At 42.0% G+C, this 25,702-nt stretch overlaps 3 protein-coding genes across 4 annotated transcripts in view; 1 reads left to right on the top strand and 2 right to left on the bottom strand.

Moving 5' to 3' along the window:
• Positions 1–25,702, bottom strand: part of LOC146197024 (uncharacterized) — a 157,467-nt gene that overhangs the window by 38,116 nt on the left and 93,649 nt on the right. The window lies entirely within an intron of this gene.
• Positions 1–25,702, top strand: part of LOC146197026 (uncharacterized) — a 113,963-nt gene that overhangs the window by 70,128 nt on the left and 18,133 nt on the right. The window contains exon 6 of one of the 2 annotated variants that reach the window (XM_084598748.1): positions 12,368–12,647. The exons of the other annotated variant lie outside the window; for it this stretch is intronic. Coding sequence (XP_084454874.1) covers positions 12,368–12,445 — 78 coding nt within the window. The 3' untranslated portion in view covers positions 12,446–12,647. Of the gene's footprint in view, positions 1–12,367; positions 12,648–25,702 lie in introns of those variants that run through there. 2 annotated transcript variants of the gene reach the window in all.
• LOC146197027 (uncharacterized) overlaps positions 1–25,702 on the bottom strand; it is a 52,949-nt gene that overhangs the window by 9,456 nt on the left and 17,791 nt on the right. The window contains exons 4-12 of the mRNA XM_084598738.1: positions 24,635–24,766; positions 22,219–22,382; positions 21,435–21,566; positions 14,599–14,704; positions 9,306–9,478; positions 6,039–6,146; positions 5,853–5,924; positions 4,119–4,281; positions 903–1,018 (exon numbers count right to left, since the gene is read on the bottom strand). Of these exons, the coding sequence (XP_084454864.1) occupies positions 903–1,018; positions 4,119–4,281; positions 5,853–5,924; positions 6,039–6,146; positions 9,306–9,478; positions 14,599–14,704; positions 21,435–21,566; positions 22,219–22,382; positions 24,635–24,766 (1,166 nt within the window). The remainder of the gene's footprint in view (positions 1–902; positions 1,019–4,118; positions 4,282–5,852; positions 5,925–6,038; positions 6,147–9,305; positions 9,479–14,598; positions 14,705–21,434; positions 21,567–22,218; positions 22,383–24,634; positions 24,767–25,702) is intronic.

Here is a 25,702-nt window from a genome sequence, read left to right as displayed (position 1 = left end):
GAAAACTTGTTTGACTTACGGTGTTTAACGTCCCAAAGCAACTCCGACTGTGAGAGACGACATAGTAGAGGGCTCCCGAAATTTCGACCACCTGGGGTTCTTTAGCCTACATTGACATCGCACAGCACACGGGCGCCTTACTTTTCGCCTCCATCGAAAAGCGGCAGCCACTGCCGGGACTCGATCCCGCATTCTCGAGCAAAGTAGTTTAGTGCCGTAACCACTGCACCGCTGCGGCGAAGATGTTACTTGTAAATGTTGTTGTTGTTTGTTTGTTTGTTTGTTTGTTTGTTTGTTTGTTTGTTTGTTTGCTTGTTTGTTTGTTTGTTTGTTTGTTTGTTTGTTTGTTTGTTTGTTTGTTTGTTTGTTTGTTTGTTTGTTTGTTTGTTTGTTTGTTTGTTTGTTTGTTTGTTTGTTTGTTTGTTTGTTTGTTTGTTTGTTTGTTTGTTTGTTTGTCAGGCAACTGTAGAATATTATAAGATACTTTTTATGCACAAATGGACCGAACTAATCTAACCTTTCGGTGCGCAGCAAACTTTCTACCGAGGTTTGTTCTGAGTTGATAGAGATACGTGAGTTTCATTAAAAAGCATGTGAGGCATATTTTCAGACATTAATAATGACATCGAATTAATTGAAGGGTAGAATTCCTTATATAGTTATTGATATCGTAATGTTATACAATACCTGAAGACAGTATGCTCATGCAAAAACTAATTTCCAAAAGATGCAAAAAAATTCGTTGGCATGAGCGCATGCTAATCCCCGGAATACGCAGCCATATCATGGAAATTGATCAAGTAAAATTGCATCTAAACAGGTCGCTTCCAGCAGTGTATTTGAAAATAAAAAAGTACTCAAGAAAATATTTTAATTTCAAATGCATTCTTGAATTTTCTTACCGCTTTTATGTGGCCAACACGCAATGCAGGTATTTTTATGCCAGCGAATACCGCTACCTTTTTTTGTGCCATGGCGAGAAATGCCGACTGTTTCAGGACATTTTCATCTATTGTTTCTGTGGAAATAAAAGATAAATACTAACTGCAGTTAATCGATGCACAGTAACAAGAACAATTACTGTCGTTTTGGCACTAGCCGCATTCACCACGTGTCCCAACAACGTTTGAAAGTTTTTTGTGTATGCTTGATAGAAGCTAAGAAACGTTAAGATAAAAAAACCCAAGCGGCCTCATATATATGAACGGTGTTATTGTTATGGCACTGTACTGCTATAGTGCATTTTTTACGGGTAGTATTATGCAAGGGTAAATCTCTATCTAACTTAAAGGAACCTCTACAAAGGACTGCTTGAAACCTGATATAAAAAAAAAAGGTTCATTCGTCACTGCTCGTCTCAATGCGTCGACTGCGAAGCAATATATACTCTCAAAAATGTTTAAAATATTCGTTTCCAAGCCTTATCCAAACAAGCTTCTTTATTTCATACATGAAGCCCATTCCCCTCCGCTACCTGCTACTCTTCTCTTAGACTTTAATGACCTGTATTGTCATTAGGGATCATTTTATTAGCATTTTCATGCCTTCCTCACGTTCCTTAGTTCTCGGTGGTTTTGACTAGGATTTCACCAATTCGAGTTGGCGCTATGACCGACTCTGTTCTTTTCAAATATTTCGTTTTCCATGCTGAATTCAGATCTTTTCGTTAGACTCGAGGTTTAAACCCCATCGTAGAATACTGGCAAAGTACCACAGTTAGGCATTCCATCCTCTCCAAAAACACAGTTATGCTGATATTCATAGCCTCGCAGAGCCTGCCAAGTGCACCATAACCCATACTTATCGTCTACGTATTTACATTTTCATGATGATGGGAAGCCCTTGATAACTACCCTTGGTAACAATCTCATTACTTGATAACTACCCTTGGTAACAATCTCATTACTACTTCCCACGATCTCCTTCCTACCGTAAGCTCTTGTACCCCTCGTAGACTCTGAAACCTACATGAAATTTCTTGACACTACCTTTTAGATCTACTGTACTGCTTTCTTACTTAAGTTTATTGACCATGCATACAGTCGCATTTATTAGCTTCATTTTGCGCTCGCCAGTCGACGACCCAGAGTAAATTCTTTTAATCTGTGAAATCGAAGAGTGTTTCAATTGGCGATTTCGATTTAGACCAGAAGATTGGACTGTGACGATGTGCCCCTAAACTACTTAGACATCTTGCTCCTACACCAATTTTAATAACTGCTGAGAATCGCCCATTGGAACAGGCCATTAACAAGACATAATTTACAGCAAATGAGAAATTATTGAAGTGCCGTTCATTATCTTTATGATCAAGTTTTCCAAATATAGCGTTGCAAATCGCTCCTCTGAGAACGCAGTCATTAAATTTGTAGATATTATCTGGCTATTTTTCATCGTTCATGATTAGTATCAGTATCGTTCATGATTAGGCTGCTGCGGGTATGCACCTGCTGTAAGCAGTTTCGAATACATTTGCAGATTCCTCTACGATACCGTTGTTTTGTAATTCTCTATGATAGCTGACGTTTCGATTTTGTGAGACGCTTTCTCGTAAGCCATGAATTTTGTGTACGGGAGTTGTTTATATCATTCAAATTCGTTTCTCCACTGCTTGATGGTGAAATTTCGTCTATTTCCCAATAGCTTGCACGAAACCCGACGTGAATGTTTTTTACTGGAAATATAAGGTTTCTTGCCTTTGCATGAGCCCCAACATTTGTCTTACCAATTAGCAATAGATTCAGGCGATCGGCTACAGCAATTTAAAGTCCGTCCTGTTCGTTTTCATTTCAGTTTAGTTAATGTTATCGTTATTTCATTATTCTTGTAGGCTAGAAATCATACGACATTGCGCATGCAAGACAGCCAGAGAATTCAGCATAATCTTCCAAACGGCCTTCAATGTATGTGTGCTTACCTACCTAAAGCAACCATTTCCTCATCAGAATTACAACTGAGACTTTATTTATTTTCTTTTATTCCGTTCACATTGCAATCATATTTGAAAATCCTGTGCATCCATCCATCCGTGTAAAGCCTCGGATCGCGATTGATAAATTGAAGATAGAGAAGTTATATCTTTTCAGAGTGCCGGAAAATTGAAGTGAGAAAAGAAAAATATTGGTACGCAGTGAAGCAAAGGTTGGAGCATGGGACCAAGTGGAAGGGTGCAAGGCGCATTGCACTGTGACTACTGCACTTGATGGGGGAGACCAATGGGGTCTGCCGTGTGCCATCACGGCAAATGCATCCCACCAGTCAGAGAGAGGGTATAATACTGCTCTCATCAATTACATTTATCGTCTATTCTTTTTTCGGCACCCATGGTAGTCCGAATTTCTCTGTAGTACGGTCTTCATTGTAAGCATCCTGAATATAACATCACTGTATATAGAACTGTTAGGCTACTGTACCGTTTCCCCCAGATTTGTAATAATGTTGCCATCTTTTGGTCTCTGTGCAGGTCTCTTATTCTTTTTTTACGCTTAGTTTCCTGCGCCTAGAGCTCTTGCGCAATCCGAAAGGCAGTATGGACTTGGCGCTCTCTGGCATAAACTTACATCTGCTGCACGTTCTATTTTTGTTCTTCTCATGATGCATTTCGTAGCGAGAGTTACTCTCCGGCTGTCGACCATTCAAAGATTGCTGAAGGTCTCACGGGCATTTATTATAGAGGTCATCCATTTTTACACAAAATTCTTCCCAATTTGACCTACATTTGCTGAGTTTTGGTGTTAAGAGGTTGCTGTGGTTACATTTTTTCAACATTTTCAAGTGCACAAAGGCTACAGTAATAGAAGAATCGTGTTTTTTAAGATGTCTTCAGGTTTGGGCGTTGATAATATTCATTCCAGAAAAAATTAAGAAAAGTTTTAACCTAAATTTCTCAGTAATCTTTTGAACACTTCTAGAAATCAATCTTACATTAACAGCACTATAATGGCAACTAAATAAACTTCGAATGCAAAGACAGCGACGCAGCAGAATTAAGCCTATGTATGACAAAACATTGCACTTATGAGTCTTTTCAGCACCCGAAAACGTACTAAACAATGAAATAAACACAAGTTTATTAATATAAATGTAAAAAAAAGGAAGCATTGTATAATGATGTTTACCGTTCAAAGTAAAACGAACAGCTGTCCAGTTGCTCTTCTCGTAGCAGCGATCCATAAAAAATCCTTTAATTTGCACAACATCTGGTGATGTTTGGTTGAAGTTAAAGAACTGGTAAAAATACGTATCTCCAGCAGTCAAATTTTCAAATTCAGGTGTCGAAACCTAAACAACATGAAATTCAAAATCATTTTTGACACGAACTAATTAAATAATAATAATAATAATAATTGGCACACACGAAAGGAAAGACACAATATCTGTCACACTTGTTCTATGGACACCTGACCTCGTCATAAGAAAAAGGAGGAAGGTGGGAGTTAACTAATGAAAACAGAATACATTTTCTTAATCATCTCCCAGCGTTCATTTTTACAGCAAAATTATCTTCTCGTATTTATAGCTAGCAAAGCCCGGATCGGTCGCGCGAGTAGCAGTCGAGCGCCACTGGTTGCATTCAACGTTTTCCTTCTGTAGAGATAAGCCTGCCTGTAGCACACTGAGGAATAAGGAAGCCTATCGAAGTTGTAGGAATTAAGCAGTGTTGCGGCGGAGCATTTATCTGCGAGGGGAATATTATTTTTTGCTGCTGTGGTCAACCTACAAAAATGCTACAATTAGGCGCTCAAGAATTTCATGGCAAGATTTTAACTGCACTGCAAATATTTCTGAAGTCCTTCCGACAAAAAGAATAAAACTAGCCTTCACCGAAATTCTTGAAACATCGTAACCTAATTCTTTAGTAAATATATAATTTGTACAGAACAATCTAAAATACACCTAAAGCAACAGAGATTTGAAGTTGTTACATGCATTGTCTCCCAATTGCTTCAAAGAATAAAACATTTCTACTTCCTCACAATTTTCAATAGAAACAAACTGCTTCCATGTTTATAACTACAGATTACTGTTTAGCCTAAACGGGCAACCCAATACTAACGTTAAGAAATTCTTCTGAAAAAAAATAATAAAGTGCACACTACAAGTAGTTTATTGCACCCCCGATACACATGCCATTAAGGTGCTGGATCAGTTGTTGTTGTTTTTTTTTTTCTGACTGTCTGAAGTTTTAAATGAGCCTTCCCATCTTGGAGTCCGCATTCCGCCTCCATTTCAATGCAGCCGCATCGATCTGAACTTCATTCACAAAATTTCAGCTCAGCAGTCAATATCATTGAACCACCGCACTCTGTGAGAAAGTAATAGGCTAATACCTTCCAAAAGATGCTTCCTAAATTAAGTTGTCAATCATGACGCGCTTGCTTACGTAGACAAAATAGTAATCTTAATTTTAAATACTTCTCAATTAGTAGAAATGTGATGTAGTATATCGAGGATTGCAGACATTATCCTATAAAATATCTTTCTAAAAATCCGATCTACTCGGCTTAGCCAGGCAGCTTTGTTTCCGAAAAGCCGTTCAGGGTCTAGGTCAAGTTATTTTTTTGTATGTAGTGAGGGGGGGGGGGGGGGTAATGTCCCAGAGAAACTCAGGCTATTAAAGACTCCGGAATGGAAGGCTGCGTTAATTGTGACCACCTGGGGTTCTTTAACGTTCAATTACATGTACAACACACGAGCGCCTTGCTTTTCGCCTCCATCGAAAAGCGGCCGCCGGGGCCTACATTCGATCTCGCATCGTTGACCACAACAGTCGATCGCCCTAACCGCTGCACCACCGCAGCGGAGATATTCAGGGTTTAGGGAAAGGAGAAAAGGCTCAGAGCTGTACTCACGCCTTGTGCTTCAAGCACGTGAATTTCAAGGGCAACAGGCGTCACCGTTTTATTTTGGTTTGAGTACTTGGTCTTGCAGAGCATGAAATATGAAACCATAGAAAACTCAATGATGTCAACGCCTGTGGGCCAATAAACAGCACGGCAAGTACTATCACAAGAATAGATTTTCAGTAACTCTCTTACCATGTCTACCATGCACCATTCCCACAGTGTTTTAACGCCGGAAGAACCTGGAGGCCAGTCGTATCTGATGACGTCCCATTTATGACACGGAATACCAACTTTGAACGCCTGAAAACAAAAAAAAAAAAACTTTTGAATGTGCTAAAAACGGCAAGGAAGGAATGCCGTCCCATTTAATAGCATGCTGTCATCTATATTTCGTAAGCGTCGTTCCATGTCGTGCCTTTTCGTAGTTTTTCTATATTAGCTTCAGACTAGGTACACATCGAAGAACCGGGGATTTTCTAGCACTCGTGTGTCACAAGGAAAATTTGCCTTCACATTGAGAACCACATTTTTCTGGAAATTACGCACCTTTTGTGCAAATAATGCGTTTTAGTTGATTTCCTTTTCCTTGGGCAAATTGTTATTCACATTGTCGTGATATCTTTGTCGCACAATTACAGCTATTTCTTAAACGTACAATATCAATTTAGTTGCTTAGACACAGTGCTGTACCATGTCTTCACAAAAACTAAACTTGACTACTCTATGTCACGTGTCTGGCCGCCATCTACTTAGGAACGATATCAAGAAGCGTTTCACCATGTCATTGCTATAGCGGCGCTGACTCTGGTACCTTTAGTGCATAGTGGGAGCTGAACACCAGGAGCTAGTGACACGCCAGTATTACAATTCTGAGGGCATTTGCGAGCTCATGGTCAGAAATCGTGGCCTGGAAGTGGTGCATGAAGAGGAGGAGAGCACGAGAACGACAGGGAGAGCCAAAGTAAAAAGCAGGACGGAAAAGAAAGAGCAAGCTCGAAAGTGCTCTGAAAGTGGCCAACGGCCACAATGGTGGTAGTGGCAATAATTGCAGTGGTGGCTAAAACGTTCTTTGAGGCCAGTTATAGCACTCCATGATGGACTGAGTCCTCAGTCTGCGGGACATCGATGGCTGATGCGACCTGGCGCACCCGCTCCACCAGCGAACGCTCGTCCCTTGGGTGCGAGCCGGTGACAGCCTTCGATAAGGAGAATGAGGGGTGAGATATTCTTATTTTGTTGTTTGGTTGGGTTGGGCAGTCCATTAGTGAATAATAGAACATAGGGTTGTAACTGTTGCACTGCGTACAATATTCAGAGTATGGCTTAGGGAAGAAAAAGTGCCTGTTTTTTTGTGTGTAATCGTACGTCAAAGCTTGAAGCTGCGCCATGTGCTGATGTCGGCTGTACTGAGGGTTTGTGGAGAGGAGGAAGTGTTCTTATCTATTGTATACTAGTTATATATTCGTGTATGTGAGCGGGTCTAAGCTTAGATGTAAAGCAAAGATTTGAATCCACATGCACCGTATGGCCATGTAGTATCCGGGTGCATGTTTTATGGAACTGCTGCCACCTGTATCCAGACTCTACTTGCATGTTCCTGTGCCACGTTTTCTTAGGATAATGGAGGGCTTGGGCGTTGAAGCGTAGTCGTTCAGAAGGGCTCGTCCAGCCTTCATGTTTCGAAAATGAATGAAACGCCTAGCTTTCTGTGCTTCGATTTGTTCCCCATCCAGATCAGTAAACTCAGCTTGAGAATCCTAAGAACGTATGTGTGCAGATGAAGCATACCAAAAAACGTCAAGTCTCTCCATTTCGAACCGTAAAAAGGGATGGTACGAAGGGTGTAGTATATTATTCGGCTAAATATTGTCCCGTAGCCGATTGGGCTCATTTTAATGGGGGTTGATCTAGAAGGCACTGGGAAGCCCCTCAAGAGCATCGAAAGTCATGAGGCCACTTCTCCTTCTTCAAGTCGGCGCACGAGACTTGCGATGAGGAGCCGCCCTACGGCTGCTGTTGCACACGCTTCAATATTGTCACGTCGTGACAAGGTCGAAATAAGCAACCGGAGAGACGGGTTTTGCACTTATATTACCTGTTTATTGGGTTGACCTCGCCGCGATGGGGCAGTGGTTACGACGCCTAACTATTGTTTCAGAGTACCTGGCTTCGAATCCGGCCGCCGGTGGCTGCGTTTCTAGGGAGGAGGAACGATGGGGAGCCCGTGTGCTGTTCGATGTCAGTGCACGGCGTCTCTCATACCCTGAGTCACTTTGTGACGTTAAACCATTAAGAAGCAAACCAAACCTTTATAAGGCTGACTTGTGACCTCAAAGAAACTAAGCAACTCGACGACGACGAAAACGGCAAACGTTCTTGCGGGAGTCGCGAAAAAAAAATCCAGATAATGGCGCAAAAAGTCACTAGCCCGATCAAAAAGATTGCGGAAACAGTCGCGCGTGACTGAAATCATTCGCAATACACCTCAGTGCATGTGACGCGACATAGAAAGTGATAAATGCCGCATCCCTGCGACACTGAGCGTGAACAAAGAGTCACAATATATTTATGTGCAATGCAGGCAAATTGATAAAACCTCAAGCCGGCGGCTGCCAGCAGCAACAAAAAAAAAAAAAGATTACAGTGGTTCGCGGCAATACGCTTAGTCTCATTTTCTTTGAGCTTGCAGCTCCCGATGGTGACACTTTGTATCCAATTCACGACTTGCATTATCTGCTTCTGGAATAATTACATCTTGTGTTATGTGTATGCATTAATTGGTTTGAATAGAAGACAAATTCCGAGAATCATTAGACTTTTCACCTAAAATACGTGTTCGCACACGAGGTTTAGTATGATACCTGAGGGGGGACTCTTTCTCAGCGCACAATGGGCAGCTCTGACTTCTGCTACCTATGTGTGTCCGCAGACTGATGCATATGCTTCGTCCACGTACATTGGTTCCTGTAATATGTCGCAATTAGATGGGGCCTCATCGGGAACCGATGAGAGAAGAAAGACAAGATACTATAGCGAGCAGGAATAGAAGGACACGGCACCCGCCGGCTTATTTTGTGCTCACTAGTTTCAAAACTTCCTTGCCGTCGGGCAAAAGCACGAAGCTACTTCTGTAGAGGCAGGCATAACTTACTTGTACGAATGAAAATATTAATGAAATTATATCTATAAACAAAAGTGTATGTAAAAATCTGAAAAAATTTATTTGATCGTCTACAGATAACCGCACTAAACAAGTTGTTTATGTCTTCCTTTAAAGACAGCACGTATTTATCGACCAGAAAAGAAAAGGTACTAAACGAGAACAATATGCTATAATGACGTCATTGACAACTGGATACATGCTGAGACGATGATATTCACAACACTTTATTTGGTGATATTTTTAGGAGACTGTTAGTTTTCTTGAAAAAAAAAGATGCAAAACAAACATGTTCTCACCGCCTTTTTGTAGTCTAAGGTCAGGCTTTGGTTAGACCCGGTGAAGAAACTTTTTGCCGTCAGGTTTGGCACATGCTTAGGGTCTATTATCATTTGCGCATCAAATGAAGTATCGGCCAACGAAAATTCTTCGCAAGGCTTCCCTTTTTCAAGCGGAATTCTATATCCAACACCTGGAAGACAAAAGCTGAGTGACACTTAAGCTATCCATATAAGCGTAACCCAACAAAGGCAAAAGGTCTCACCCGCTGCTGTCTCAATCACTCGGCCATGTCACGTGGTTTGAGGAGATCACAAAACCCGATAACCAATCAGTGCCTGGTCATGTCATCTGAGCACTGCCGCCCGCCAGAGGCACGAAGATAATTTTTCTATCACAAAGACAGCTACGTGCAATGCCGACGCCGATGACGGATTTTCTGGACAAGCGGGCTTTTAACGCTCTTTCGTTAAAAACAAGTTTTCAAATCATCCAATGTTTTCACAGAGCGTCATCATCAACATCACAGTCAGCCCACTTGCAAGGCGAAGTCCTCTCCCATGCTCCTTTAATTAACTCCGTCCTGCGCTAGCTGCATACACTTGACTCCTGCAAACTTATTAACCTCATCCTCTCACTTAATTTTCTGCCGCCCCTGCTACGCAATCCTTCTCTTTGAATCGAATTTTTTACCCTTATCACAAAGCGTAAAAGCTATTTTCACAAAAAGTAAAAGCAATACAAATGTGAACTATTCTAAAATGACAGTTAGACTGTATTTTTTCTTTTCAGCACACTAGCTCTGTGACCTGCAAATGATCGTACGGCGAATGTGCTAGTTAAACTCTCACGCCTTTGCAGAGCACGCGTTAAAGCAGGATTGCATTATACGGGTACAAAGAATTATATTACAATATCTGGTCATGGGGGCCTTGCCTCCCTCTCAGTGCATATCACAGTTGAAGAGAAAATACGATCAAACAAGGTGTCTTGACAGTTTTGCGGCACGAAAGGGACGGCTACATTTTTACCTCCCCCCTCCCTTTCTGAAATTAATCAGTGTGGTGTCTGTCCCTCAGCACTGCCTTCTGGCACCTGCCAAAGTGTTCTACTCACTGCCTAAATAAGGTTCCAAAATTGTAATCTTCGGTTCTTTAAGTGCATTTTTACGATATTATCGATTTCCTGATGACAAAATAAGCAGTGTGCAAGCTATCTCCGAGGCTTTTAAATCAAGAACACTACCATAACGGGGCCAAACATCATGACACCTGCTGGCGACTAGCCCGCCTTTAGTCTAGGGATGTTAAGCACATGCGCATATACAAACTTTACCTTGCAACAATGTTCGTACGGCATACAACACTGCCGTCCTCATCGGCGTAACCTTCAACAAGTACCACGTCGAAGGCTGTTAATATAGGTGTCTTCAGAAGCGACGGGTGAGATCGTTGCCCATGCGAGAGGAATGAGAATAAGAGTGACTTCAGAAGCGACAGGAGGAACCAAGGATAACAGAATAGGAATGATAGTCTACAAACAAGAATAGTGCGAACAAGGATTCCTTGAAGGTGATGTGTAAGGCCACCAGCTTAGGGATAATAATGCTCAGTGAGAACGCGGACGCCATGGCAAGCAACAGATATAGAGCGGCCGCCGCGAAACTCAAGACGTAGTAAGAATAACCCAAAACTTCTACCTTGAAGTGGCAGCTGCAGTAACGTAATTTCAAGGCATGGTCGAAAGCCCGGAAAAGGCCCGAAATAGCTGTTGCTGTTTCCCTTGTTGCACTGGTTGCCAAATATGCCATTTTAGCGAATTATCCATCTAGCATTTTCTCAAGACGTAGTAAGAATAACCCAAAACTTCTACCTTGAAGTGGCAGCTGCAGTAACGTAATTTCAAGGCATGGTCGAAAGCCCGGAAAAGGCCCGAAATAGCTGTTGCTGTTTCCCTTGTTGCACTGGTTGCCAAATCTGCCATTTTAGCGAATTATCCATCTAGCATTTTCTCCTGCCGAATTACGACACAATGGGTATGGTTTTCAAAAAGGCGTTTTCACACGGAACGTTCTGCTCTGTAAGCACCGTACATGAAAACCTGCACATACCTTCAGCACGGCCTTTGCAGACCATGGTTGTTCGAAACTGAGCGCCCGAAGGAGCACAGCAGGGTTAGCAGAGCCTCTCCCAAACGCACACCCCTGAAAGAGCCGGGCGCCGGGCCGGGGGACGCTTGTACTCAATTTTACCGGTGGGTGTCCGGCGGCGGGTTTCGAACTGACCACCTCCCGCAGCCGAGACGGGCGCCCAAACCGAACTATGTCACTACGGCTCTGTATGAGACAATTTTCTTAACTTTTATTATTGTTTGTTCCTGTAACTGAGCTGACAATGTAGTCGTCATTTTCACGACGTGTCCTAATTGCATCAAACGCTCAAAACACGCACACCACTCACTTTGAGTGCGTACGTAGCCACCTATGCTATGCACCACCAAACGTCTCTTCACGCTTTGCGTACCGTTTATTTACGTATGCAAGCTGCGAGTTCACAGCATATGCGAGTGTGCGGCATGAAAGTAATTTGGCAATCTACGCACCCGTAGACGCCGAAAAGAATGTGAAAGCACCAATTCGACAGCTGGACGACCCACTTTTATGAACGTAAGGTTCATACGGAACGTCGTTACTAGCCTCCACCGATCGGTCATGTTTGCAGCGTGTGACAGAGTCAACGAATGAATGAAATAGTTGTAGACTAATCTGCGTCGAGACAATGACAAGCGGTGTTATACAGAAGCACGCCGTGCATGTCACAGTATTGTTTCAGGATTATATATGACTTAAGAAAACATGTGCTTTAAGGTTTGTGTAAAGAAAACCTTTCCTGCACTGTTGCTTGTGCATGAATTAATTCAAAACAATAAAACTCCCGCATGCACAACAGTAGGCTAATCTATGTGTATCGTAGGCTACACCACTGATTTTACAATCTGTATACCAAGTGTAAAAATGAAACTCTCAAGATAACTGCGATACATGCAATATATTGAACATTTATTTTATATCCTTCCTTCTCAGGGCTACAAGAAAAGGAAATATTGTCCTTGGGGTCGGGAAACTATTGGTATTTCACAAACCAGGCCTGGCTGTTACTAAGAAGCACAACACCTGCTGACATGAGTTCTTTCATTAGAGTCGAAAGCCAGCTCTATATTGCGAGATACAAACAGCTGTGGAATATGAGCCATCCTCTGACTGAACACTACTCCTGATTAACAATGTCTGGACGTTAGGCATGATAACCGTCCCTTTGCTTGTGTATTTTACACAAAAACCTGAGTTTGAAAGAAGCGATGAACACAACAGAAAAAAAAACATCTTGTTGACATTGTCTTATACGGCAGTACAAATGAAGCAGGACAAGAAATTTGATAACTTCCTCAGCAATGCAACTAATGAGAGTATTATTGCATGCAATGTCGAGTAACTGGAATATAATCACCGTTTATATTCTGTACACTACACCTCCTCCTACTATGCTGATCTGCAAAGTTACTTAAGTCATTTGCTGTGCCAGCTTAGTAAATTCATGCCAAAATAGGCCTCTCATTCAGTGGCACATTCATTGTACTGGTACTTAACTATTACTTTGTGAGTTACACAGCCAGTGCTGTTCGAAGACCGGAAAATAAAAGCGAAAGCATTGTCATGCATCATGTCATGGGTTACCCGGCATTTCATGCTAATACGGGCAACAAGATTACTTTGATTACGTGTGTGTGTGTGTGTGTGTGTGTGTGTGTGTGTGTGTGTGTGTGTGTGTGTGTGTGTGTGTGTGTGTGTGTGTGTGTGTGTGTGTGTGTGTGTGTGTGTGTGTGTGTGTGTGTGTGTGTGTGTGTGTGTGTGTGTGTGTGTGTGTGTGTGTGTGTGTGTGTGTGTGTGTGTGTGTGTGTGTGTGTGTGTGTGTGTGTGTGTGTGTGTGTGTGTGTGTGTGTGTGTGTGTGTGTGTGTGTGTGTGTGTGTGTGTGTGTGTGTGTGTGTGTGTGTGTGTGTGTGTGTGTGTGTGTGTGTGTGTGTGTGTGTGTGTGTGTGTGTGTGTGTGTGTGTGTGTGTGTGTGTGTGTGTGTGTGTGTGTGTGTGTGTGTGTGTGTGTGTGTGTGTGTGTGTGTGTGTGTGTGTGTGTGTGTGTGTGTGTGTGTGTGTGTGTGTGTGTGTGTGTGTGTGTGTGTGTGTGTGTGTGTGTGTGTGTGTGTGTGTGTGTGTGTGTGTGTGTGTGTGTGTGTGTGTGTGTGTGTGTGTGTGTGTGTGTGTGTGTGTGTGTGTGTGTGTGTGTGTGTGTGTGTGTGTGTGTGTGTGTGTGTGTGTGTGTGTGTGTGTGTGTGTGTGTGTGTGTGTGTGTGTGTGTGTGTGTGTGTGTGTGTGTGTGTGTGTGTGTGTGTGTGTGTGTGTGTGTGTGTGTGTGTGTGTGTGTGTGTGTGTGTGTGTGTGTGTGTGTGTGTGTGTGTGTGTGTGTGTGTGTGTGTGTGTGTGTGTGTGTGTGTGTGTGTGTGTGTGTGTGTGTGTGTGTGTGTGTGTGTGTGTGTGTGTGTGTGTGTGTGTGTGTGTGTGTGTGTGTGTGTGTGTGTGTGTGTGTGTGTGTGTGTGTGTGTGTGTGTGTGTGTGTGTGTGTGTGTGTGTGTGTGTGTGTGTGTGTGTGTGTGTGTGTGTGTGTGTGTGTGTGTGTGTGTGTGTGTGTGTGTGTGTGTGTGTGTGTGTGTGTGTGTGTGTGTGTGTGTGTGTGTGTGTGTGTGTGTGTGTGTGTGTGTGTGTGTGTGTGTGTGTGTGTGTGTGTGTGTGTGTGTGTGTGTGTGTGTGTGTGTGTGTGTGTGTGTGTGTGTGTGTGTGTGTGTGTGTGTGTGTGTGTGTGTGTGTGTGTGTGTGTGTGTGTGTGTGTGTGTGTGTGTGTGTGTGTGTGTGTGTGTGTGTGTGTGTGTGTGTGTGTGTGTGTGTGTGTGTGTGTGTGTGTGTGTGTGTGTGTGTGTGTGTGTGTGTGTGTGTGTGTGTGTGTGTGTGTGTGTGTGTGTGTGTGTGTGTGTGTGTGTGTGTGTGTGTGTGTGTGTGTGTGTGTGTGTGTGTGTGTGTGTGTGTGTGTGTGTGTGTGTGTGTGTGTGTGTGTGTGTGTGTGTGTGTGTGTGTGTGTGTGTGTGTGTGTGTGTGTCCTTTCTGAATGCAAATAGCGAAATGTGCAAAAATAGCTTATTTTTGAAATTTCAGTTTCTATAATGTTCCTCTGTACGTTGAATATGCTCATAGATTTCAAGCCACCTTACCTTCTTGGCCAGAAATGATAACACTAGAATACTTCGGTGTTGCCCCTTCAGACCATGATTGGTAGTCGACTTTGTACAGCTTCTGATTAGCATCTAGCCATCCTTCCTGAAAAAAAAACAAAATCTCTGATGATCAATAAAAAAAAAGAAACTTAGCAATATAGAAAACCGCATAATAATAAACTACTGAACAACAAAGTCAGCTTTCATGAGGCTACTCAGCGATAGACCTTATTCACGCTGTGAATCGGGTAGCAGAGACATTTAAAAAATTTATCAATCTCATGTGTGGCCTCCGTAAATCACGCGAACGCATTTATCCCACTCTAAAGCTCGGTATTCATGCAGGTATTACAGAAGCCGGGGGAAGAGAACCAGTTTTGAAAATACTGAAATATTTCTATGGATGCCAAACGGCTGTCATAGTCCCCCATAAATAAAGCATAAAACTGAAAATGGTAAGGGATCCCATCGGGGACAAGTACCTTCCAGCGCTAGTCACCAAGTATCAAAACAGCTGTTCAGAGAAAAAGTAATTTAGAGACTGCTTTAGCAATGTACCCTTTCCTCAAGGCATTGCCTTGATAAGTAACCCATGAGACGAATAGCAAAACATTTTGGATTTTGCCTCGAAAGAGAAAGCAGTATGGTGGTTGCAAAAACCATATACAGAAATGTCAAGTACTGTCCATACACCTCATAAGAGAACAGCAGTTTTTAATCTGGAGTGATGCACTAAACGAGACAAGCAGTAAAAAAGTACATCTTCTTAGGACTGGTGGTCACAGCATATTTTACCATGCGAGCAAAATAGCTAGACGAATGAGCATGAGGTGGCGCTCATAAGGCAGGTACTCCGATATCATGAATGGCAGCTTATTAGTTTTCCTCGTGAGAAAAAAATAAACTAGCTGCATCTTTCAGTGCTCACTTATGAAGCAGAAACGAAGAGGCTAACTGAGCGGGCTCATTTCAAATTCCCAAGAAGCTACAGTAAGGAAAATTACAGTACACGAGTCAAGAGGCGGACAGAGAGAGGTACAGTCAGTCAGGTGGAATAGGCATGACGTTAAGGCTCGTCAACCGAAACTGTGACGACATGAAAGCTAACATTAAAGTAAAATGATCGATGGCCGCTAATTGTACCGGGCTGCATTTCAGAAGAAGAACAGCATAGTTGGGGCTGAGGACACACAGGTGAGCCGCTTAGACTAATACGCTTTACGTCAATAAGGCGGTAGTGTGTTGTTTTGAAAAGGGTGGAATAAATGGCTACAAGAAACTCACTTGCCTGGCTTCGAGTGGGGCCAGACTGATGACGAGTATGAGGGATGTAGGAATTCATTTTTCTGCCCGAAAAGGTACTGTGAATTAAGTAACATTTAAGGTGCCATTGCTGATTCGTCGAAACTGGCTCAATTCTTCTTTGAATTTTTTGTTGTGATTACTTGAGTCAAAGCCGATCTAATTTTCATCTTTCAAGAAATTTAAGGAGACCTAGAACGTAACTCAACTATAAAGGGAAATTATTTATCGATTAGAGAAATGTCTCAGCTTCGTTATTCAGTTCTCAGACAACCATGGATCGCCATGCAAAGTGCTAAACGCTTGCTGATCTTCTCTCATCGATTCGTTATTCGTACAGAACTACGATCGTTAAATTTATGAGTATAGTCTCATATTCTCTAATTACAACATTACTGCGACAGAACTCCGTGTTCTCCGAGGAGCCTTCGAATAGTTAACTCATTTAACACTTAAATTCCGGTCCATAAAGTCAGGTACCTGCGAACAAACTCGAAATAGAAAATAGGAGAACATTAGCCATATATTTATCAGATAACCTCCCCCCTAGAGGTGCGGTGGAATCACCTAATCACCTCTGGTGTCCGAAATGGACGTCCCAATGACTCTGCCTGTCTAGCTGTTCTTTCAGGTAACGTTCTCCTGTCATAGATTGCAACAAACATGACTAGGGCTTGAGGCACAAATATTTCAGAAAATCTCAATCTCCTGGTGAGGGTCATCGAAGAAAAAAAAAGCATAAAGCTTTAAGCATATCCTGATGAACGGAAGAGCTGGGATGAACGGCCTTACATTTTTCAATGGCACAGCTCGAGACTATTGTGTTGATTATGATAGGACTTTAGATATCCGCTCAAAGCATGTTGTGTCAATTCGTGGCAGAAAGTGGGCAGTGCAACACAAAAATAAAATTCTGGGTGATCTGTATAGTTCATGCGGAGGTGAATTTATTTGAATGTGGGCTCCGATTTTGTCGGAGATTCGCGTTGATGAGCTCTTCATTCGAACCAATTATAATTTCAATATACTGTAGCGGTGGGCGATATTTGCAGCATCTGCATCGGTATTTCTGCCATATTCATCGGTTGACACGTCTTCACGAAAATTATGAGTAATTTTAGAACGTTCATTCGGTGCTTCTTTTTTGTGCCTCTTTTTGGACGGGGCAAAGGGTTCACGTGCCACTGCGTCTGGAAGTGTTCGCACAAAACAGTCATGATTTCAGACCTATAGGTTCACACGTGGAAGTTACCGCCGGCTATAGTTTGGACTTAGAACTGAATCAGTTCAGTTCAGGCGTTCAGTCGTGTCCGACTCTTCGTGACCCTATGGACCATGTCACGCCACGCTTTCCGGTCTCTCACTATCTTCTTAACATCACATAACTTCATCTGCAGTGCCTCGAGGATGCCATCTAACCATCGCGTTCGCTTTCCTACCCCTTCTCCGGCGACCCTCAACCTTTCCCAACATCAAAACTTTCTCCAGCGACTCCTCTCTTCTCATCAGATGACCAAAGTAGCTGAGCTTTAACTTTAGAATTTGACCCTCCAATGAGCAGTCAGGGTTTATGGTCGACAATATCGACTGATTTGATCTCGTCGTCGTGGGTTCGGATCCCACCATCGGCACGTTGTCTTTACTTCTATTTTGTGTCTAATTATCTTTCCCCTTAGCAGATTACATTACTAATTTCTGTGATTATCCAAGTAAACATTAAAAAAAAGACATAAAGTACCATCCCCAACGCTTTCCTTGGCCTCGCCGACTGTTGGCTTCTTTTTTTCATGTATTATAACGAGCACCCTCATTTCCCCTTGATTGATCTGCTTGTAGCTTACGAGGGTCTCGGTTCTGGCAGTCTTGAAGCCATAGATAGCTTAAGAGGGTTCTAGCACAGCTTTCGCCCTCGCTCTTGATCACGTTCTACGTGACGCTGGCGGTAACAAAGGACGTCCCACGTCCGCCGCTATGGCTGAGGGTGGCGCTGGTGAACATTTTCTGAAGAACAGCGCGACTTCAACAAGGACGGAAGGAAGACAACACGGACAGGCGCTGACTTGCAACTGAAGTTTATTGCTCGGAACGTGGTAATGTATATATCAGGCTCCAAACAACAAGAGAAAACACAGAAGCGATACACATTTGATTAAACACTTGAAAACTCGTGTGATGCCACCACGTCCCTTCCCTGTAGCTAGATAACTAAGCTCCTTTGCTGACAACGCCAAGGACGGGCTGCTGACACAGGCGTCATTTGACCATGCGATTTGTGCGGCCTCAATAATTTCACGGGTTATCTTGTCCCGATGCCTATTTAACACTTTTGTTTTGTGGAAATAAGGTTGGCAGTCGTTACTTTCGCAATCTCTGCAATGAATGCCGAGATGCCCTTTAACGGAGTTGAAAACATTATTATTGTGTTCTCTTAGGCGCTCATTAAGGCATCTGCCCGTCTGGCCGACGTACAGCTTGCCGCAAGATAGTGGGATGGAGTAGATAACACCATCTTTGCATGCAACAAATTGATTCTCATGTTTTATAGTGCACTTTTCTCGTAAAGATTCAGCGTTAACCAGCTTGCACAATTTCCCAAGCTTTTCGGGAGCCGAGAAGACAACTCTGACATTAGCTCGGTGGCCTATCTTCTTTAGCCTGTGGGAAAATTTGTGGATGTAAGGAACGACTGTCGTCTTTTGTTTTTCTTTGGCGGATTCGGCCGTTTCCTTCTTTTTGGTTTTGCCTAAACACGCAAGCAACGATTCAGAAACAGACACGAGCAGTTGCTCGCCCAAGCATCAGTTCTAACAGCTGGTGAACACTCTCAAGGTTCGTATACAGACAACATAAATACCCAAGAAAGTAGCAGGGGGGACAGCGGCCGATGTAGCTCAGTTGGAAGAGCACCGGACGCATTATTCGGATGTCTTGGGTTCGGATCCCACCATCGGCACGTTGTCTTTTCTTCTACTTTGTGTCTAATTATCTTTCCCCTTAACAGATTACATTACTAATTTCTGTGATTATCCAAGTAAACATTAAAAAAAAGACATAAAGTACCATCCCCAACGCTTTCCTTGGCCTCGCCGACTGTTGGCTTCTTTCCTTCATATATATATATATATATATATATATATATATATATATATATATATATATATATATATATATATATATATATATATATATATATATATATATATATATACATATACAAATGAAAAATTGCTTCATACTGTTTCCAAGTTTATTTGTAGTCGACGTTTCGGCAGGAGCCCTGCCTTTCTCAAGACTGAGGGTACATGATTCTTGTTCGTCTTCTTATAGGGTTGGCAAGAGGTGATACAAACAGAATATGGGCACATACAGGTGAATCAGCTGGACACGCACAACACACACATACACACACAGGTGCGGAGAGCAGGCTAGGCCCAAAGGGTCATCAACCCAAGGCACCGGCCGCCGGGAGTCATTTGTATACAACACACAATACAGGCAACCGCGGAACAACCTTGAAAAAAAAAGAAAAAAAAAAGGAGAAGAAGAAGAAAACAGGTGGGGATGGTGGTTGCTGCAGATGGTGAGAAAATTATTTTTCTTGTTCTCACTAAAAGATGGGAGCGCCCGGTGTGATGAAAGAACCAGGTGGACATTGCTGGTTAGAAGAACCTGACAGCGGCGAGTAAAGTTCAAGCAACTCGCGACGAGAGATGAACCTCAAAGAAAGAATAAGAAAAAAAAAAGAACATGTGGGACAGTAGAATGGTGAAATACTTTGAGGTTTTCGATTAATGATGTGAGCGCCAAGCATGAAGGAGGTTTTTACAAGAAGTGGGATGTGGAGGGTATCAAAGAAGCGGGAAAAAAAAAAGGGGGGGAAGCGGGGGGGGGGGGGGGGGGGAGAGGAAAAAAAAAGCAGAAGAAGAAGAAAACAGGGGGGGGGGGGGGACATGTTTGCTGCAGGTGGTGAGAAAATTATTCTTCTTGTTCTCACTAAAAGATGGGAGCGCCCAGCGTGATGAAAGAACCAGGTGGACATTGCTGGCTAGAAGACCTGACAGCGGCGAGTAAAGTTCGAGCAACTCGCGACGAGAGATGAACCTCAAAGAAAGAATAAGAAGAAAAAAAATAAATATGTATATATATATATATATATATATATATATATATATAAATTTGACCAACGAAAGAAGACAACGCAGTTCATCGCTGACTCGTAAAAAGCTTATTAATAAAAACATTTTTTTACAGCTTCGTCAAGCTTTGCGAGCCCAAAGCACTTGCAAATGCATTAGCAAGGGCAGTAGTAACTAAAAACCCGCACTTAAGTTGCACACTCTTATGAACACCTGCCAGTACGAAATTTCTCCTTCTCCCTCTGTAAGCATTGGTACAGTTTTATGGGATTTAACGTCCCAAATCTACTCACGCTATGGGAGACGCCGTTGGGGAGGACTCAAGAAAGTTCGACCACCTGGGGTTCTCTAAAGTGTACTGACATCACACAGCATACGGGCGCCTTGCTTTTCGTCTCCACCGAAAAGCGGCCACCGCGGCCCCGATATTTGGTAACAGCAGTCTGGCCCTTTAGCCACTGGAACACCGCGGCTGGGCTCTCTTCTTATATGGAGTTAAGATTGTGGATTGTCAAGAAACTAGACCTCTTTAATCATACAGCAAACTGTGAGCCTGGCTTGCACAATGTGATCATTATACTTAGATAAAATAGCATCTACCAGTTCCCTTGTTGTTTTATTCATTTAGGGGAAAAGATATTTCCGTTAGTTGACGAAAATGAAAGACGTGAGCGCTCGTCTTGGTTACTTTTGAATTACGCCTTCCGTCTGCTTTAGCGCTCTTCTATCCACAATTGAACAGCCCTATTATTTTTTAAAGGACAAGCCGTATGGTTCATTTGCCACGAGTGATGCTTTAATATTTGATATGTTTAAGCCTGAATCGGCAATCTTCTTACAATGAATCGTTTGGGTATAAGGAACTCTGTAGAAAAGATCGGGGGGGGGCTCTAAGCCTTCTTCGCTTGAAGACTTGTGAGCCTGCTTGACTGCTATGGGTGTAGTTCACTTGAGCGTAGTGTAAGTTCCCGGCCTGTGCCTATGAGAATACATGTTTACGATGTGAAAAGCTGCTGAAGTGAGTCACGCGTGTAGTATATATGAATACGCACCTATCCTCGCCTAATTGATCACCTGCTCGACATCTCGTTCGAGCGAGTTATGTGCAGTGCGGTATCTCTGTGGCAGCGTAATAACTGTTAAAAAAAACTGTTAAGGGCACAGAGTTACATTCGCTGAGAGCATACAGGTGTACGGCATGCCCGGAAGCAACGAAAGAAACGGACCCCCAATATGACTGAAACTTGTTAAGTACAAACGCACTCCCTGTATTACACACCATAATGACGGTATCATAGCTTCAAATTAATAACAAAAAAAAAAACATGGCAACCAAATTTACCTCAATTGCACTCAATTGTAACTACTGGCTTAATGAAAACTGAGAATACCAACCGAAACACGTTTGTGATGTTTATTCCTATTTGTCCAAGCAATCACAGAGAAACTGAACACACGCATTGAAGTATACATGGGTTTTTTTAGATCTCGATTTTTATAGCCTTCGCAACGTACGCCATCCGGAATCTGAAAAAAGAGTTGTGAGAAAGGGTGCTTGCAAATTTTCTTATCTTGTGATTATGACGCCTTTCTAATGCTATGCGGCCAACTTAATGTTCGTGATTGGCATGTCAGATCCATATTCCACAGGATAGCCGTACCTGCTTTCAACACTCATAAAAGGTCTCACGAAAAATCTCATTAGGCCAGCTGTCGCCAGCTCCTTATTGATCAGCAAACCACGATACTGACCTTAGCTTACATTTTATAAGCTGGCGTCACAGAGAATTGTACATGCAAGAAAAAAACATACGCCACGCCCAAGTGCTAGTTCGTCAGCAACCGTTGGAAGATAGATTTCTCAGCTCCACCAATTGTCTCCGCGAGCAAACATTAGCAACGAATACGGGGTATGCAGTGGCCCCAATCTAGATGAAAAACAAAGGCGAAATATGCATTTCTTAGCAAGAACTTAGCCAGATGCGTATTTCTCCAGCTCGAGCCTAACCAGCGCCTCTACTAATGAGACCTCTTACGAGCAAGCAGGTCTCTACATTGCGGTGGAAGGTTACTAAACTCTTAAACCCTGCGCCTCAATGAGCTATAGATTATTATTGTGATAACTCCGATATTTGTTGGTTTCAGGCATGATTAAATAGAAATAATGATCAAATAATACTTGGAGGAGGTCGTGTTGAATGGGGTGCTTGATATAGTCGAAGTTGTAGACTCGGCTGGTTATTGTAGGATCCAAGTAACTGCCGGACTGTTGCATACTGAACCTTGCTTCCCAAATTATTGGAGGAGTTGAGTTCAAGGGCGCCAACATTGCTTCATGGAAATCTGCAAATAAAGCGAAAGATTTGCCGCCGATATTATGACATGCTGTGTCTCATGCTTGCATTTGCGCAGCGCGCCTAAAAGCGCTGCATGACAACTACTGAAGTGGCAGTAGCTTATGTAATTATTGCCGCCATAGGGTTGCACATATATGAGCAAGTATTTCAGGAAGACGCCTAAGGTATTCAAAGACTGTCGACGCAGTGCTGCATAGAAAAAGAAGTTAACTTGCCGCCTTTCTGACACGAAGTCCTACACCAGACTAAATAAAAATAAAATGCATTGTTTTGGGACTCGCGTACCTTCACAGAAATGTACTACGATACGTGTACCAACACGGCAACCCACAGTGCTGATAACGACGCGTCCTCCCAAGTGGAGTCCGGACCATTTATCAAGGCCTTTCGAATTATGCAGCACACATTTTGCTTTTAAAAGCTATGAAAGACGCGCCTGTGTTGTCACTTCATATGGATTCTATGTCAAAGTGAACATTATGTACGTTATAGAGCGCAAAGATCACAAGAATGTTTAAGTAAAATTTTGCAAAGCAACTATTATTATTGATTTGAAGAGGAAATCAAATAATCAGAGAGTGTAAAACTACGTTTCTGCTTCACTAAAGGAAACATAATTTTTTACTCAATGCTGAAACTGGAGAACTGATCTTTTTCAACAATCAGCTAATTAAAACATCGGTCCTCCAGTCGAAACGTCCACTCAAAAGAAAAATTTATATATATATATATATATATATATATATATATATATATATATATATATATATATATATATATATATATATATATATATATATATATATATATATATATATATATATATATATATATATATATATATATAGCATAAGTAAATAGACGTACTTGGTTGCTAGAGGTTACATACAAGTGAAAAATTGCTTCATACTGTTTCCAAGTTTATTTGTAGTCTACATTTCGGCAGGAGCCCTGCCTTTCTCAAGACGTCTTGAGAAAGGCAGGGCTCCTTCCGAAACGTAGACTATAAATAAACTTGGAAACAGTATGAAGCAATTTTTCACTCTTGAGAAAGGCGGGGCTCCTGCCGAAACGTCGACTACAAATAAACTTGGAAACAGTATGAAGCAATTTTTCACTTGTCGGAAAAAACTACAGAAAATTTTCTGATGTTACGACAGAATCTCTGTGCGGTTTTTGACGGGAAAACTGCTGTGACAACAGAACATTCTGTAGTAACATCAGAAATATCTGTAGTTTCAGCAGAAATGTGCTACAGAACTACAGACAACAGAAATATACTGCAGAAAAACTACAAAACTACAGAAAAGTATTACAGAACTACAGAAAAATCTGATGGTTACGACAGAACTACAGGATATTTTGTCGTATTTTTTACACAGTTCTGTAGTTTTTTCCGACTGGGATATATATATATATATATATATATATATATATATATATATATATATATATATATATATATATATATATATATATATATATATATATATATATATATATATATATATATATATATATATATGTACGTTGTAGCACTTGCTGCCTCCAGGTAAAGCAACGTTACTGAGACCAAAAGAATTGTTCACTCGAGCCAGATAGCACCTCAGCTCCTACGCACTTCTGTGTCGTCGCACCTTAAGTTCGTTATCATCTTCATCCATCCAGCCTGTAACAATATGAACGCCTGTCTGTATATATATATATATACACAGAGACAAAGGTACCTCGCAACAGAGATTTTAGCCAGCGGATCAGCGGGGGAAAACCACTTAATTCTTTTGTTGGTTCTGAGACAGGATGCCAGTAAGAGACGAATGAAAAATCGCCGAGATAAAGAAATATTGGCGTATGCGGCCATTGGAATCAGTTTAGTGCAAATCGTTTAAGACTGCGCACGCTAGACTCACGTTTACGGTTGGTTGTCAGTTAACGGTAAAAAAACTTGGGCCGTCGATATTTCTGGAGCCTTTCATTGCAGCGTCCGTAACGTAAGAGCCTGAGTAGCTTCTACACGACCAATCACAACAAAAAAAATGCCGAATGTTACAAGTTTTTGTGATTAGCAAAGCGGTGCCATCTGCTCTGTAGGGGCAGGCGAGGCGCTAAATGCTGGGTATTTACGAAGCATACGGATAAGAAGAACGTTAAAATATTAACGATGTGTGTCTCCATCTGCAAGAAATGGAGATACTTTGTGAACTTACACTTTTCATGTCTTTAATGTTGTACGCTTACCAGTAAATCGCTTTGGTGGCCATGAATATGACGATATTGGTGGGTCCGGTACGGGATTCGGCTTCTTTGTAGTGGTTTTTGGCTTTTCGCTGTGGTAATCGTGAGAATATTTCGGCACATATTCCTGGTTCACTGTAATGAAACAAATTATACATGCTTGCGCTCCCGCTAACGTTGCTGGATGACGCTGGTGATTTTGTGGTACCTTTACTAGCCCTGAAGAAACAACAACTCAGCCTCATATACTGCCTGCAGGCGTATCGGTTTAATTCCGGCATGAGTTGCTCATTACCGAGATGCAAAGGTGCAGTTCATTTCAATGTATTGAAATTACTGCTAGTAGGCAAAGCAGCATAAGCACACATTGAAGCTTATAAACTAGCATATATTACAGGGAAACTATGGATGGCTAGCGTTATGCAATGCTAGAACCCATTTCATATCTGCATTTTTGTTGCTCGCGGAATTAGCTCAATCGCTTTGGTGCTTGCTAACTGATCCCAATATCGTCGATTTGATCTTAGCTGCCTCTATTTCAATAAGGGTATAGTACAAGACCATATATTAGCTGTGTTATTTAAGAAAGAGCTAAGCACATTCATCTAGTTTCAATAATCGGAGGCCTGTATTTCGGCGTTAGTTGACGCATGTGCGTTACATTGCGGTGTTAAACAACAGGATTTATAATCTTTGCCTTGCCGTGTCTGTAAATTTTCCTTCCCTCCGTCAGCACATTGAGCTGAACTATAACAGAAGATTGGAAAAAGCAGGAAATACTAGAACGATTTCAAGTCTCAAATAAAATGGCAGTAAACGGTTACATTCTTTAAAAAATTCATATATGCTAGAAAGCTTCGCTTTAAAAAAAGCCACTTGGAAGAGCCTATGTTTTCTCAGGATAGCCTTTCTCACTGGGAATCACGAAGTAACAGGTATTGATTTCACTCAACCTCTCCTCTGAAGAAAGATGTTCGAGTTTGCACTTTCTTCCAACTTAATGAGATGTAGTCTTATGATATGCCATAATATGTCGAGCAACCAGTGCTCGAACACGGGGCCTGCCAACTA

This window comes from Amblyomma maculatum, chromosome 3 (genome assembly GCF_055883805.1).
Source record: "Amblyomma maculatum isolate TAMU_Amacu chromosome 3, ASM5588380v1, whole genome shotgun sequence".
In the NCBI taxonomy this organism is placed as follows: domain Eukaryota; kingdom Metazoa; phylum Arthropoda; class Arachnida; order Ixodida; family Ixodidae; genus Amblyomma; species Amblyomma maculatum.
This window is presented reverse-complemented; position numbering and strand designations above follow the sequence as displayed.